We start from the raw sequence: 14678 nt of genomic DNA on the forward strand, positions 1-14678 counted from the left end.
GTTTTAGTCATTCTCTTTCAAAATAAAGAATAAAAATCAGGGGTCACAGTGCAAAGTTTGGTACCAGAGAAACAAATTATTGTAAATTTACCGATATTTGAAATTCAAAATTGTAGCAATCTATGTGTTAACTCTATGGGACACATATTACACATTACACAATGCTATATTACATACACACATACACACACACACACGTATATATATATGTACAATTACATGTTAGTCACCAAAACAATATCATTACGGTATTATATTCAGGTGATTTGATCACTATGCCATATGCCATTGAAGCGTAATAACAATTATCATTTTTTGTTGGCAGGATGATTCTAAAGCATTGCTTTGAGCAGCTACGATCCACACAGATTGCCACAATCCACTGCAGTGCCCAGACCTCACCATCTCACATACTACAGAAACTGGCCCAGTCTTGCATGGTGATCAGTACCAACACAGGAAGAGTGTACAGACCCAAGGACTGTGAGAGACTAGTGCTCTACCTGAAAGACATCAATTTACCAAAACCAGACAAGTGGGGGACAAGTCAGTTGATTGCATTCCTACAACAGGTAAGGCAGTGATAGGAGCCAAAATTATATTCTGAATGATTTCGATATTTAGTGTATACATCTGTATGTCAACTATGTGAAACAAGTGAGCCACACTGGATTTACTTGGAGTACGAAATAATAATTTATGCAAAATGTATCCATGAGCACTGATCAGGTGTGCATATGAAATAATACAGACTCTTTATTATTGGTGCACATTCATGAACTTTGGAGTGTACAATTTACATTACATGTATAAGATAAGTGTTTTGGCTATTGAGTAAACTACTTTATTTTATTTTATGTTATTTCTATTTGGCTTTATTTAATGAGGATAACCTGGTAAACTCTAGAGAGAGTTTATCTCCCCCAGGGCCCTCGACATTACAACAAATATATACAAAACCACAAAAACAATTTTCAAAAGTGAAAATACAATACTTTTGTGTCCTCATCACAGAAGATTTGGCGGAAATTACTGTCTAGCTGAAAACGCCCCATGAAATATCACAGTCACTCAAGGTTCAGTTAGCAATAAAAATGGTTCTATCAAACAAACACAGTAAGCAGTAGTGATTTTATAAAGGTACCCTCTCTGGAACACATAATCACTCTATGCCGCTTTTGTTACTTCAGGTTCTGACGTACAAAGGTTTCTACGACAGTAACTTGGAATGGGTTGGATTGGAAGGAGTACAGATTGTTGCTAGTATGAATGCAGGCAATACAATTGGAAGACATCAGTTGACAAGTCGATTCACATCAATCGTGCGCATTTGTGGTATTGGGTAAGCATTCTCCTTTTTTAACCCTGTCAGCGCTTTCTGCAGATGTGACAAGTTCCCCACTTTGAAATCATGTATAAAGAAGAGAACTGACGCAAAATTTGAACAAAATTCACCAAATACTGCGGAACTCTGTGGTGTAGGTATAAACTAAATCAGCTTATTCTTTTGATCAAAAGAAGGTGTAAGTCATGGCCGCTGGTTGGTCCAAAGCTGTCTCCCAAAAGGTTGAAAGTTTCATAGGAAAGTTTGGGCAAAAGTTTTAAGTCTTTGACTTTTAAGGTGCATACTACCTAAACTAAAAACCTGCTGGCCGATGTTTGACACTCCTCATGATAGGATTGAAGTTTAGTCATTACTTGCTCTTCACCTGAGCCGTATGCTAAATCTCTGTTCACATCTCACAGATACACAGAGAGAGACCAGCTGCAGTCAATCTACGGAGCCTACCTAGCACCGGTGTTACACAAAAGTCTGCAATCCCATCCAGTGTGGGCGTCCTCTGCTAAAGTACATCACCTGGCAGGTTCTATGGTGCAAGTCTATGAACAGGTGAGAAATGAGCATAGAAAACTATTGTAGATTTCATGACAGCTGAATATCAATCGTAACAGAGGGATTGATGTCTCGTCAAGTATTTAGAGGTTTTACCCATTATCGCTTGTCCCTGTAATATCAGCATGTATGTCATTTGGGCTGCGTCAAACACAAACAGAATCAGGTGACTTTCTGATGCATCACAAATGACATGAATTTTGAGCCAACATTGCCGCAGCATGATGTTGAAAATACCTGCATTTCTGTCACTTTAATCAAGGTATACGTCAAACATATAAATGTTGTTTTTTGACAGACAAGAGCCCGTTTCTCAGTGGATGAGTACAGCCACTATCTCTTCACACCGCGTGACTTGACCAACTGGGTGCTGGGACTGCTCAGATACGATCTGAATGCATCATCCTCAGAGAGCAGCAGTGACCATGTCCTGGAAGTCTGGGCCTACGAGGGCAGGAGGCTGTTCCGTGATAGGCTGGTGGGAGAGGACGGAGTATCCAAATTTGGAAATATATTGAGTAGTGTTCTCCAGTCTGATTGGAATGCAAGTCACATCGTTGATAGATCAGAAGGTAGACAACAACTTTGTTAACTTTTCATTATATTTTTTAAAATAATAAATATTAGTATTATTTAGTGATATCCAAAAGTTTTTAAAAGACTTTGTGAACAAAATAAGACAATAAGAAACATGATTCAAGTTGGTGTATTTACTTTGTCGTAGCTCATTTGACTTTGAAATCTGAATTTTTGCATGTTCTTCAACATTTTCGTACAACTACACCATCTTGACATAATATGTTACTATATAATGATAAAAAGACAGCCATGCTAAACTGGTCAGCCAAATGATCGTACAAGTAATGTGAATGCAACAGCCTTCAGTGTAATTAGTGTCTGGCAGTGTCCAGATGATGCCCCACTGAACAAGTTTCACTTCAGTTCTTACAGTGCTTGTAATATGCACTTTTAAAATATAAGTCTACCTTAAGATGCAAAATAGACGAGGAAATATATAATAACCAAGAAAATTCAACATTTTTTGAACACATTATATCCCTAAATGTGATTTGTCAGATTTGTCAGTTTTCTCCTTGACTTTTGTCCAGATAAGTCAATGCAAACTGTTTCTGTGTTTTAATAAAAGAAAAGGAAAAAAGTCCTCCAAAAATAATTTTTTTGATTTAATATATTACCCCAACACCTTTCAAATGTCACTTCACCAGGTGCATACTATGTGACATGGGGAGCCAGGGCTGAAGCCGGAGGGACTGTGAGTGCCCCCGGCGCTCCTTTACCTCCAACCGGCAAACCACTGGGTAGACTGAACAAAGATGATCTCAGAGATGTCATCAACAAAGGCATTGTCACGTACGGTGAGTAGTGGGATTGGGACTCATAGCTTACATGAGTTGAAATGAACGATGATTGTGTTGACCAACATTATAAGGAGTTTGATGCAAAGATCTCTACCTTGCTTTGGAGTTGAGTAGATCGGGGAACCAACTCTGTAAAGCAAAAGAAAAATTATAGGGTGTCAACTGTCGAAGTCATTACATGCAGATATGTCATTCAAGCCCAAAATACAGTTATCTGTGTAAATGATTTAATTTTGACCCTTCATCAGCTCAGCAAGGGTTCAGACCCAACATTTGTCACTTTGTAATTGGATATTCATACAGTGTTATCATTAGAAACAGTATCACAGGAGAACTGCACGATTTTCAGTAAAATCTAAGTCATTTTTCATTTTCTGTTTTTCCACTTTAACATTTGGTCTTAAATTGCTCGTCTCTGTTGTAATGCAAAAAATCTACAGTACAGCCGGCATATCAGCTTAAAATAAGACAAATGAAAATTGCTGCAGGTCTTAATTTTACAGCCAAAGATTTCATTTCATTCAAGCCACTCAGTGGTTTGCTTACCCCTGCTTATACACTGATAAATTACCAGGGCGTGAAAACAAGGAGTTGGACATTCTGCTGTTCCGTGAGACGTTAGAATTCATGGCCCGAGTGGACAGAGTTCTGACCCAGCCCGGTGGATCCCTACTGATGGCAGGTAGAAGTGGAGTTGGCAGACGTACAGCCGTCACCGTCATATCACACATGCATCACATGCAGTTGATCACACCGAAGATTGGCCGGTCGTACGGACTGAAACAGTTCAAGCTGGACTTGAAAAGTGTAAGTTTAAATGACTGATATATTATAGTTGGGGAAATTTTGAAGCATACCAGGGTACTGGGTGGTAAAGCTGTGAATTTGTTAAGCTATTACAATGCCAAGTCCTTCATTAAAAGAGAGAGATTCACATGACAAACCACATTGAAAATATGGCCAAAGTATTAATGAAAGATGTCACAATAGCAAAAAGTAACTGTTCCCTTTCATACATCAAGACATTATCGCTTTTTTTTCGCTGCACAATCTAGAATTGGTAACATTTTAAACATTGTTGCAATACTCTTGCTCAGGATAACTCTTTCCATGTGTGCAAAATGTGTCATGCAATTGTTTATGTAGTCATGTCGTGTGAATTGACTCTATTTTCCGTGCATTAGAATGTCTTGCAAAACTGGCACTGAATATGGGTTGTTGATAATGTGCTGCAGTTATTGCACAAAAGTTGAGTATCTGTACACTTTTACTAAACTCTCTAAGTTTTCTGTGCAGTCTGAGTACATTCCTCACATCCACAGATGATGCGATATTTGTTGTGAGTTCTGTTAATACCCTTTGAGCACCAAAGTCAATTTTTGTCACCTTTAGAAAATATACCCTGGTCAAGTTTTTTCAGATTTTGCCAAAATTTTGCAAAAACAACTGTAGCCAATGAAATGTGATGTTTGGGTCCAAAATTATGAAAGAAAATACAGAAAAATTTATAAAAATTGGTAAAATGTTGCACTAAAATTTTTGTGGGAAAAATTGCACCCAGGGTCAAACATCACAGCCAATCAAAATCTTGTAATATTTCACATAGCACTTAGAATGGTGTAGCTACAGCAACCTTACGGTACCTCATTTCTGTCTGCTGCTGAAGGATACTGAACAGTCTTTTGATTTTCCACTCTTTGTTCAGGCGATGCAAGCTGCCGGAGTTGAAGCAGAGCAAGTGGTACTCCTGCTAGAAGACCATCAGTTTGTACACCAGGAATTCCTTGAACTCATCAATAGTCTGTTGGCAGCTGGTGAGGTACCTGGCCTTTATACACCGGAGGAACTAGAACCAATCCTGACGCCACTCAGGGACCTTGCTTCAGAAGCCAACTTCAAAGGAACTCTCTTTAGCTACTTTGCATCACGTAAGTGTGATACCATAAAAATGATATTTTTTTTGCATTTTGTCATGGTTTGTTTGTCCAGCATAGCTGGTCTGCTTTTGATCTAATTTGAAGATTGAGGTCCTTTTCTGTACTTGTGCCTTTGTGTGCAGTAATTTGTTCCGTCAGATAGACATGAATATTTGTCACACCAAAGAGAAAAGTGTGATAAATGTTGTCAACCTGTCTAAGATTGACCAAGTCCCATAAATCCGTGAATATACAATTCCACAGATCTGATAAACCAGTGAATCTACCGGGGATATGTTTGTTTGTATGAGAGAGAATTGTACATGACTAGCAAAGTAGAGTGCCAAGTGGTTTGATTTCTGGTGACATTTGTCCAAGAACCGTCAAATACTGAACAGATTTATTTGCCTTCCACTGCTACTGCTTCCCTTGTTTCCACTGAAGTGTGTCTGTGTCTGTTTGTCTGTCTGTGTCTGTCTGTCTGTCTGTCTGTGTATGTGTGTATGTTAGGACCATACCCTCCTTTACCCTCTCTGTCTTTTCACCTTCTATAACAATGTTTCTGCTGCTGTAACAGGTGTTTTAACCAACCTGCATGTGGTGCTGATCATGGACAGTTCAAATGCCAAGTTCACCGTCAACTGTGAAAGCAACCCATCTTTCTACAAGAAGTGTGCAGTCCAGTGGATGGCAGGCTGGAGCAGAGATAGCATGCTCAGGGTAAGCTCACGTTGTTTCATATTTTTTCTATGACCACCTTTCTGTCCATTTTTTACGACACTTCCCAAACTATATTTTCCAGTAATGTTGCCCTCAGCCAATACAAACATGCAATATGATTATATACATGTCACTTTGATATCAATTGTATTTACTAAAGTATTTTGCGTTCATGTCAAAAGAGAATAAATATCAAGAAAGTAAATAAAGCATTGAGCATAATAAACTGATTAGCAATATAAATCTGAAAAACACCGATAACCTTCAACAGTGATAATGTCCATGTTTTACAAAAAAATGCATGTATTTGTCTGTAATTGGCACACATAATTATTTTCCAGTCTTATGGGAATTTTCATATGAAATCATTCAGAATGACTCCAAACATTTTCAAATGCTGATTTTCATGGATGAGTGTATTCATCTGTGCAAAATATACATTAATGAGTTCTGTTTTCATGCAAATGAAATGATAATTTCTTGCTATCAATAGAGAATATGCATAGCTTACTTAGCATAGACCATAGAGGGGCGACCCATCTAGTGTCTTTACTTTTAGTTACTGAAAGAAACACCACTGGCAGCCTGCTTTTTGAAGTCATGAAGTTTGTTCAATTAAAACCTCACTCTTTTGTTAATCCACAATTATACTAATTGTGAATTGAAACCCTCTAGATTCCCAAAATATTACTGACACGACCACCCAAGATAGAGGGGTCATCTCTGGCAAGCACTGACAAACAACACAAGAGGAAGCTATCAGGAGGCGATGAGATTCTCAAGAACTTCCTACAAATCCATCAATCTTGTGGAACTGCCATGGCCACACCAAGACGTTACATGACATTCTTACACACCTACATGACAGTCTACGGTCACAAGAAGAGAAATGTTGAAAAAAGACAAAGCCATTTACAGGTAATCTATTTATAACCTTTGTAATGACTCAGACCTTTTTCAGTACAAAATTTTTCTCGTTGGAAGTTTAATCTTATGATAAATATTAGGGAGATAAGCTTAACTTACAAACTTACATTCATAAATTACGCTGCAAAGTTCAGTAAAAAAGTCAGACAGTGATATTGTGGCGTTCACATAATTTTTTTGAGAGATGTATAGTTCTGCAATGCTAAATATTGAAACTTGATTAGCAAAGTTTCATACCTTAAAAGTATACTGTCAACTGTTCCAATTTTTCAACAGTTACCAAGGAAAGAGAAAATCTAACCAATCACAGATTTTAAGCGGGTGGCCGCTTTTTAAAAACTGCGCCCTCACATGGACATTTTGAATACCAAGGAACGCCCCTTTGACCATATATGGGCATATTTAGATTACAGGTGACTGTTTACGTTTAACCCATTCACTGCCAAATGTGAGAGCAATCCAATTGTTTTCTGTGGTATATTGAGGCCACTACTCATGGAAAAAGATTACCTACCAATACTCACAGAAAACATTGTTTTGCTTGATTGAAATGAAATGAATGATCTACTATTAACAAAAAGAAGAATGAGTGATGAATGAATGAATGAATGTATTTTGTTTACTGCAGGCTGGTTTGTCCAAATTGAATGAAGCCTCATCCCTGGTGGAGGAACTGAAAGGCAAAGCAGCACAGCAGAGTGCATTGTTGGCACAGAAACAGGAAGAAGCAGACACTGCACTGAGGGAGATCACAACCAGTATGCAGGTAAATAAAGTACCAGCAGTTCTAATGTGACAAGGGAGAGAAATGTTCTCAGAGGAAAAAGTTAGAAAAAAGTATTGTAAAACTGACAATGTCCATTGCAATGTTGTCTCTTTCATGTTTTGATTATTTGACTGCAAAGATGTGAGTATTTCTTCGTTCTTGTTGCTACCATTGTAAACCTGTGATCTATTCCCACTCTGTACTATTTCTATTGAATATCTGGTCAGTTATCTCATCTCCCGTTCAGTCCCCTTTTACCCTCACCCCAATATTCCCTCTCCTCCCTCTCTCTCTCTCTCTGCTCTCCAATCACTAACTGAGTAAGCTTACTGGGTAGAGTTAGATTCACATATCTCTATGCTATGACCCTGCAGGACGCCGGTGAGCAGAAGACAGAGATTGAGAAACTGAAAGAGAAGACAGCCGAGGAGAACATTAAACTAGAAAAGAGAAAGAAGGCCATCGACATTGAAATGTCTGAAATTGAGCCGTTGGTGAAGGAGGCCAAACAGGCTGTGGGTAACATCAAACCTGAAAGTCTTAGTGAAATACGAGCATTGCGTGCCCCACCGGATATCATCAGAGATATCCTTGAAGGTGTGCTCAGACTTATGGGAATATTGGACACCTCATGGAATAGCATGCGAAGGTAGGTCAAAGGTCAGAGTTCAAAGGATAAACACTGAATACTAGCATTGGGTAATATATTCTGTATTATTTCAGCTTTTTGACATTTATATAGAGGCTACCATTATGAAAGCCTAAACAAAACAGCATCTTATAACATTTTCTTTTTTGATATTAACAGTTTTTTGGCAAAGAGGGGCGTGAAGGAAGAGATTTCTCAATTTGATGCTCGTAAAATCACTCCTGATATCAGAGATGGAGTGGAAGAACTGCTTCAAAAGAATGCAAGTTCTTTCCAGGATAAGGTTAGTATCTTGAATGTGTCCATCGATCAGATATGTGGTCTTATGCTTCAAGTGCAACATTATGATATTCATGTATGCAAAGTGTATTCATTAGTATTTAACATATGCATATTCAATGATAATGACAGTTTATCAATGACAAATATTCATATTATTGGATTGTGCATTCTATGAAAGATAGTAAAACATCCATGGACAAAGCACAAAGTCAAGGTGTGGTTCTGCAAAGATTTGTTAATATTGGCATTCTTGAAAATGTCCAGAGATTCTTACACCACACGAAATAATATTTGGACAACGCCTCAATTAAACTGATTTTAATTTTGATGTATGTTCAACCTATTCACCTCCTATGAAGTGTTCCAGTGTGTACTTTCTTGAAATTGTTACCAGGAAAATCATGAGATGCATTGTAGCAGTGATCGTCTTTTTCTGTTGTCTCTTTGACGTGTAGAGTGCCAAACGTGCCAGTGCAGCTGCTGCTCCGCTGGCCACATGGGTCAGAGCCAATGTTAAGTATTCGCATGTCTTGGAAAAGATTGAACCACTGGAAACTGAGCAAGCCCAACTCAGAAAGTAAGTCAACAGGATCCTTTGTCTCACTTTGCAAGAAAAAAAAATGGCCAGTCAGATATACAGACAGACAGGATGGATCAGATACACATTGAGAGACATGCAGATGGCCTTCTGAATACAAATATACATACAGATGTAGATGTATGGAGATACCAGGAAACGCTTAATATGGATATATTTACAGCCCACATGGATTCGAAAGTATTCCTGCTTTTTAAGTATCATCAAAGTTCAAAATCAATTTTTGCTGGTTTTGAAGGCAACTGAAATACAGAAAAAGATACCCTCTGATTGTTCTGTGATACCTCAATTATCTGTGTGTCGATAGTTTTATCTTTTGTAAGAAGTGAGATTGAATTCAGTAAATTTATTTTGGTGAATATTTGAACATCTTATAAATGTCATATTTAGTCGTCATGCTCTTCATCACATAGTTTTTGTACATAAAAATCCAAGTTTCTAGAAGCAAAGGTGGGTAAAAATTTAATATGTGTGTTTTTGCATGGTAGGAACTTACAGAAAGCAGAGTCCAGGATGGAGAAATTACAGAAAGGTCTTGATGAAGTGGACAAGAAAGTCTCTGAGCTCAGAACACGGTTTGAGAAACGGACCACAGAAGCCGCCAAGTTGAAACTGGACTTGGACAAGGCCAATGAAACCATACTGGCAGCAGAAACACTGGTCGGTAAGCTGGAAGGTGAACATCAAAGATGGAATGAACAGGTAAATGTAGAGACTCTGTGTGTTTTACCATTCTGCCATCAAATAATGTTATAAGACCATTCATTGTTTTCTACAGCAAAGCTGGAACTTGGTGATAGTGCTGATCGCGATCATAGATTTGTTATTAAATACATCATTTGGTATGCTGCACTAACTGCTAATGACAGAAATTCTGACAAATTTTGTCTTTGTGCAGCTGTAAGTAATACTGCAGCATTGAAGTTAGAAATGTTTGGTCAAGTTATCTTCAAAATTGTCTTTCTAAATGAAAAGTAGGACAAGGTGGAGCACACCTTTCTCTGAAAGGCCAAACCTTAGCCATGGTTTCTCACTTACAGGTCAAGGAATTGACAGAAGAGTTGAAAACTCTTCCCAAGCGAGCACTCCTGGCGTCCGGATTCATCACCTACCTTGCATCGGAATCGGAAGACATCCGTCGCAACAAGATCGCCCAGTGGATGGAATTCACCCAGTTGACCAAGTTTGAACTGCGGAGATTCCTGAGCACGGAAAGTGAGCAGCTGATATGGAAGAGCGAAGGGCTGCCTGGGGATGAGCTGTCCATGGAAAATGCCATGGTGATTCTCCAGGTGTGTTGAAATTAATCCTTGTCACCATCCGGCAAATTTACCTCAGAAGGATAGGAAAGTCAAAGCCAGTGCCAAAGTAAAGCCGTCCTAAGACCACTGTTTTAATAACAATTTCTAGAAGCATAAGTGAACCCTTTGATTTTAGAAATTTAATTTTGTGTCTGCTTAATGATCCTTTCACTTCAGTCATTGTTGGTTGTCTATAAAATATCGGACATCACAAGTACTGCCTCCACATCATCACAGACAAAAAATGTCACCTTTGGAGCCAAATTTATTCCTTGCAGTGATGAAACATGAGTATAAAGCAAATGCTGTTCAGATGTGCAATATTTTATCAATTTAAAATTGTTTTTGATGATAATATTTATCATAAACATATCAAAGTCTTTTATGTGTAAAAAAGACTGCTTTGACTTTCTTAGCCTGAAGTTTTATAACTATCATGAGTTTACTACATATACCTCAATGCAGGCTTGTAAAAGGTAATGCATGACAAAAAATGTTAACAATGATAAATGGTATGTATTTCAACATAACCAGTCAGAAAATAGAATAAATTGTATATGGGTAAAGGGATCCACTCATACATAGACACAGCTTTGCTCATGTACCCAACTCTTGCCTTTCATGTAATTCTTCTCAACCATTTGATGGCAAGGCTTTTTCAAGGAATGATCTCATTGCTACTAATGCATGATGGGTGTGTGTGTGATTTGAGTGTTCAGAAAAAAACAAACAAACACACAGTTATGAAATGCTTGTAGCCACCTCTATTTTGCCAAATGATAATTTGTTATGTGAAATTTAAAGTTGCGCAAAATGAAACATAAAATAATGTAAATTGGCACCAGAAAAAAGCCACCTGGCATTGTACATGTATGTAAGGCTAAGCAAAGAAACCAGTGTACAGCTTCATCATCACCGTGGCAACAAGCTAAAGATGAAAGTGACTTGAGACACTATACCAGTTCATGCTACAGTTGTTTACCTTGTCAGTATCTTCCAACTTAAGTGATGAACTAGAAATTGATTGTGATATTCTTACAAACAGTTTGTTTAAGACTTCATGTGTCATGTTATTGGTATCATGAAATACTGATCAGTATATTTAATATTTATATCAGTATAATTATTAGAAACTCAAAGATTTCATATGTAGAATACTGTAAAAACTCACACCCTTGTTAACCTGGTAACTTCCAATTCCTTGTTAACAGGTCTGCAATAACCACTGATGACAATAACTTTAGGTTATTAGCCATAGTAATGAGATTTGATAGAACAAATTTGAGCTATGGAAATATTGAAATATGGGTTTAAGAAAGCATGTCCATCTACTCAAAAGTGTTGTTCATCTTGAAAAGAAAATATATGTGATCAACTGATTTTTCTTTAACATTGCTTTGCACCAACAAGTAAAACTTAGGTCAGAAAGGATTTATCAATTTTCGGAGATAAAACATCGCTATTGAAAGGAGAATGCTGATTTGACACATCACTGAAATATAAATGTTCTAGCTTAAAGTGTTAACATAAAGGTCAAATCCACTCAAGCTAACAACTGTGATATGAAATCATATGGTGTCAAAGGTCACATTTCAGGAGAGAAAGCATCAACTTGTCTTAAAGTTTCAAATTTATGCATGGTCCATATCACCACTGCATAAGATAAAGCATGTGTGTATGTGATACATCACAGTGGCTGTTTCAAAGCAAATAACTAATACGTTATCTCTCCCATTATCTGCTTCTTTTTTTTCTCCCATCTCTCTTATTTTTTGTATGATTGATATTAATGCGATGGGTTTATCATACAAAATCATTGCATGCTGGTATGCCATGCAATCTTTACATTTATGCCCTTGATGGTGACCATGACCAGAGTAACGATCTACCAGTTGCGGTAAGAGCTCCAATCCAACCATCACCACTCTAGATGTGCCTACAATATATGGGATTTATTTTCTGGGTCAACTCAAAGTCTTTTTTCACCGCTATCTGTTTTTGCATTGTCTGTCTCTCCCATCATGCACTTGGCTTCTTCGTCTCAATGTAATTGATTTCATAATGTATGCGTTATTTGTTTTTTTAAAATCTGAGTCTAAGAGATAATGTGCAATATCTAGCAGGCAGAATTAAAATGGCTTTGTATAAAGTACAAGCAGAAAATTTCAAATGCAGAAGGAGTCAGATATTACCCACTTGTGAGCCTTTTAAATGATTAAGCAGAGGAAAAATTTTCACATCATCCAATAGTCTTAAGGTTTAGTAGGACTTCATCGTATAATGTGATTACATAAAGGAAAAAGCCACCATCTTTTGACATCGTGTTTGTTTTTTTTTAATTTCATGCTGGCTGACATCGCTGGTCATCTCAGAAGCCCTTTGTGCTGTGTGCAGTGTGTAAATATATTGATGACATACAAAAGTTATTTTGTACATACTTTCAGAAAACCATGTCTGACTTGTCACATCTGTCAGTAAAGGTACAGGGAAATTCTGATGGCTAGTAACTAAGCCAATTTTAGTTGGTGGAGAAAAACATAAATTTTTCACATGAGTCAAAAATTAACTAATTGTATGTCAAAAGATATCGTCTTTTCCATTTAAGAGTATGCTATGAATTGAAATAAACATAACTTGTGAATGATTTCTAGATTTTATTTCACAATTCAACAGCCGCCAAATTGTGAGTTTTGATCTCCTCTGCCTGCTAGACTTGGTTATTTTTTCTTGGCTGTAAACACAATTTGTAAATGGTCTGGGCAAAGGGTGAAAATATGTACTTTATGTTTTCATTTATTTTGTGTTGGCATGTTTGCTGTTCAGAACTGACACTCTACCCAGGTACATGTTGAAGGGGCGGGGTCATTGGAAATGCGCCCCGTGCGACTTTATTGTTTTAATACAAACAATTCATTCACGCACAATATCTAGATGCATCACATCAACATAGCTGAAACATTTCAGGTTTATGATGTACATTCTGACAGACATGTTTTAATATTCATCAATTGCCAATGTACCTTTGAATACAGTGTTTATATTGGGCATATGGGTCCCAATCGACCTTTGAGTTCTCATGACCCCTCCCTTTAAACAAATGTCAAATATCCAAATATCCCCTGATCTTATTCTTTATTTGGTAAGAGAATGGTTGAAAGTTTCATTCGGGAAAGTTTGAGCAAAAGTTTAAATAGTTCATTGTGGAGGTGCGTACCACCTTAAAGTGAACCAAAGTGACAAAAATTTGTTCATTCAATCAAATATTGAAGTGGGGTTTTTTTGTGCACAACAATCCAACACACTGCACTTGTCGCATGAAAGAAAAACAGTCTGTGCAATACCCTCTCTGAAAAATGGTTGTAGTCTTGTGTCAGTTCTAACAGCCAGCATTCTTTTCAATGCAAAAAAAAATAATTGTTTACACCTGTAATTACGGTAAGTATTGTAAATGTTATGTGTATTCTTCATTGTCAGAGTAACCAAAGTCAATGTCATCTTTTAACATATTTTGTAATCCAATAATGTTAACGTTATGTGGTGTCGTCCTGAGTAAATTCAAAGACTGTGCTTATGAAGTGTATTCAAATCCAAGAACTCTCAGAAAAAGAAACCATATGTTCGCTTGCAAAAATATCCTTACAAGTTACAGTAATGATGTTATATCAATACCCTGGTTTCATTTTATTTCTTACAAACACAGATCATGACACCTTAGTATTCTATCTGGGCATGTTCATTTTGCTGTTTTTCACATTTTTTCAGAGCTCTTTGCGACCATTCTTGATTGATCCGTCATCGAGGGCCACAGATTGGTTGAAGACCCATCTCAAGGAATCCAGACTTGAGGTTGTCAATCAGCAGGTCAGTTCATGTGAACTTTAAACTTTGACCCTTCCCATGATTCATTCTGTAGTCATAACAGACTGTCATCTCGGAGCATGTCATGAAATATTGTGAAAACGACATATTTGCAATGTGAATACCGTGGTACTATGTGAAGGAGAAGTTCACAATCACAGGAATTTCTTGTGAATTCTCAAAATGATAACCTCCATGTTGGTTTTTTTTCTGTTCAGGACGCAAATTTCACAACCTCCTTGGAGTTGGCAGTACGTTTTGGTAAAACGTTGATTGTCCAGGAAATGGATGGAATTGAGCCTATCCTCTTTCCGATACTGAGAGGTGATCTAGTCAGCCAAGGTAAGACCCTATGCTTTGGTATGTTACCATCCGTATTGTTATTTGG

General features: G+C 37.4%; 1 protein-coding gene across 2 annotated transcripts in view; it reads left to right on the forward strand.

Annotated features, from left to right (window-relative positions):
- The window catches only part of LOC139131168 (cytoplasmic dynein 2 heavy chain 1-like), a 70152-nt gene that overhangs the window by 38536 nt on the left and 16938 nt on the right, over nt 1-14678 (forward strand). The window contains exons 40-57 of one of the 2 annotated variants that reach the window (XM_070697136.1): nt 326-572; nt 1191-1342; nt 1747-1891; nt 2193-2466; nt 3121-3270; nt 3848-4080; nt 4979-5201; nt 5767-5909; nt 6585-6827; nt 7465-7602; nt 7977-8251; nt 8411-8534; nt 8989-9110; nt 9620-9833; nt 10172-10423; nt 12309-12329; nt 14195-14293; nt 14509-14632. In XM_070697136.1, coding sequence (XP_070553237.1) covers nt 326-572; nt 1191-1342; nt 1747-1891; nt 2193-2466; nt 3121-3270; nt 3848-4080; nt 4979-5201; nt 5767-5909; nt 6585-6827; nt 7465-7602; nt 7977-8251; nt 8411-8534; nt 8989-9110; nt 9620-9833; nt 10172-10423; nt 12309-12329; nt 14195-14293; nt 14509-14632 — 3179 coding nt within the window. The remainder of the gene's footprint in view (nt 1-325; nt 573-1190; nt 1343-1746; nt 1892-2192; nt 2467-3120; nt 3271-3847; nt 4081-4978; nt 5202-5766; nt 5910-6584; nt 6828-7464; nt 7603-7976; nt 8252-8410; nt 8535-8988; nt 9111-9619; nt 9834-10171; nt 10424-12308; nt 12330-14194; nt 14294-14508; nt 14633-14678) is intronic. The other variant, XM_070697137.1, reaches the window with a different exon arrangement.

Source organism: Ptychodera flava, chromosome 4, assembly GCF_041260155.1.
Source record: "Ptychodera flava strain L36383 chromosome 4, AS_Pfla_20210202, whole genome shotgun sequence".
NCBI classification, from domain to species: domain Eukaryota; kingdom Metazoa; phylum Hemichordata; class Enteropneusta; family Ptychoderidae; genus Ptychodera; species Ptychodera flava.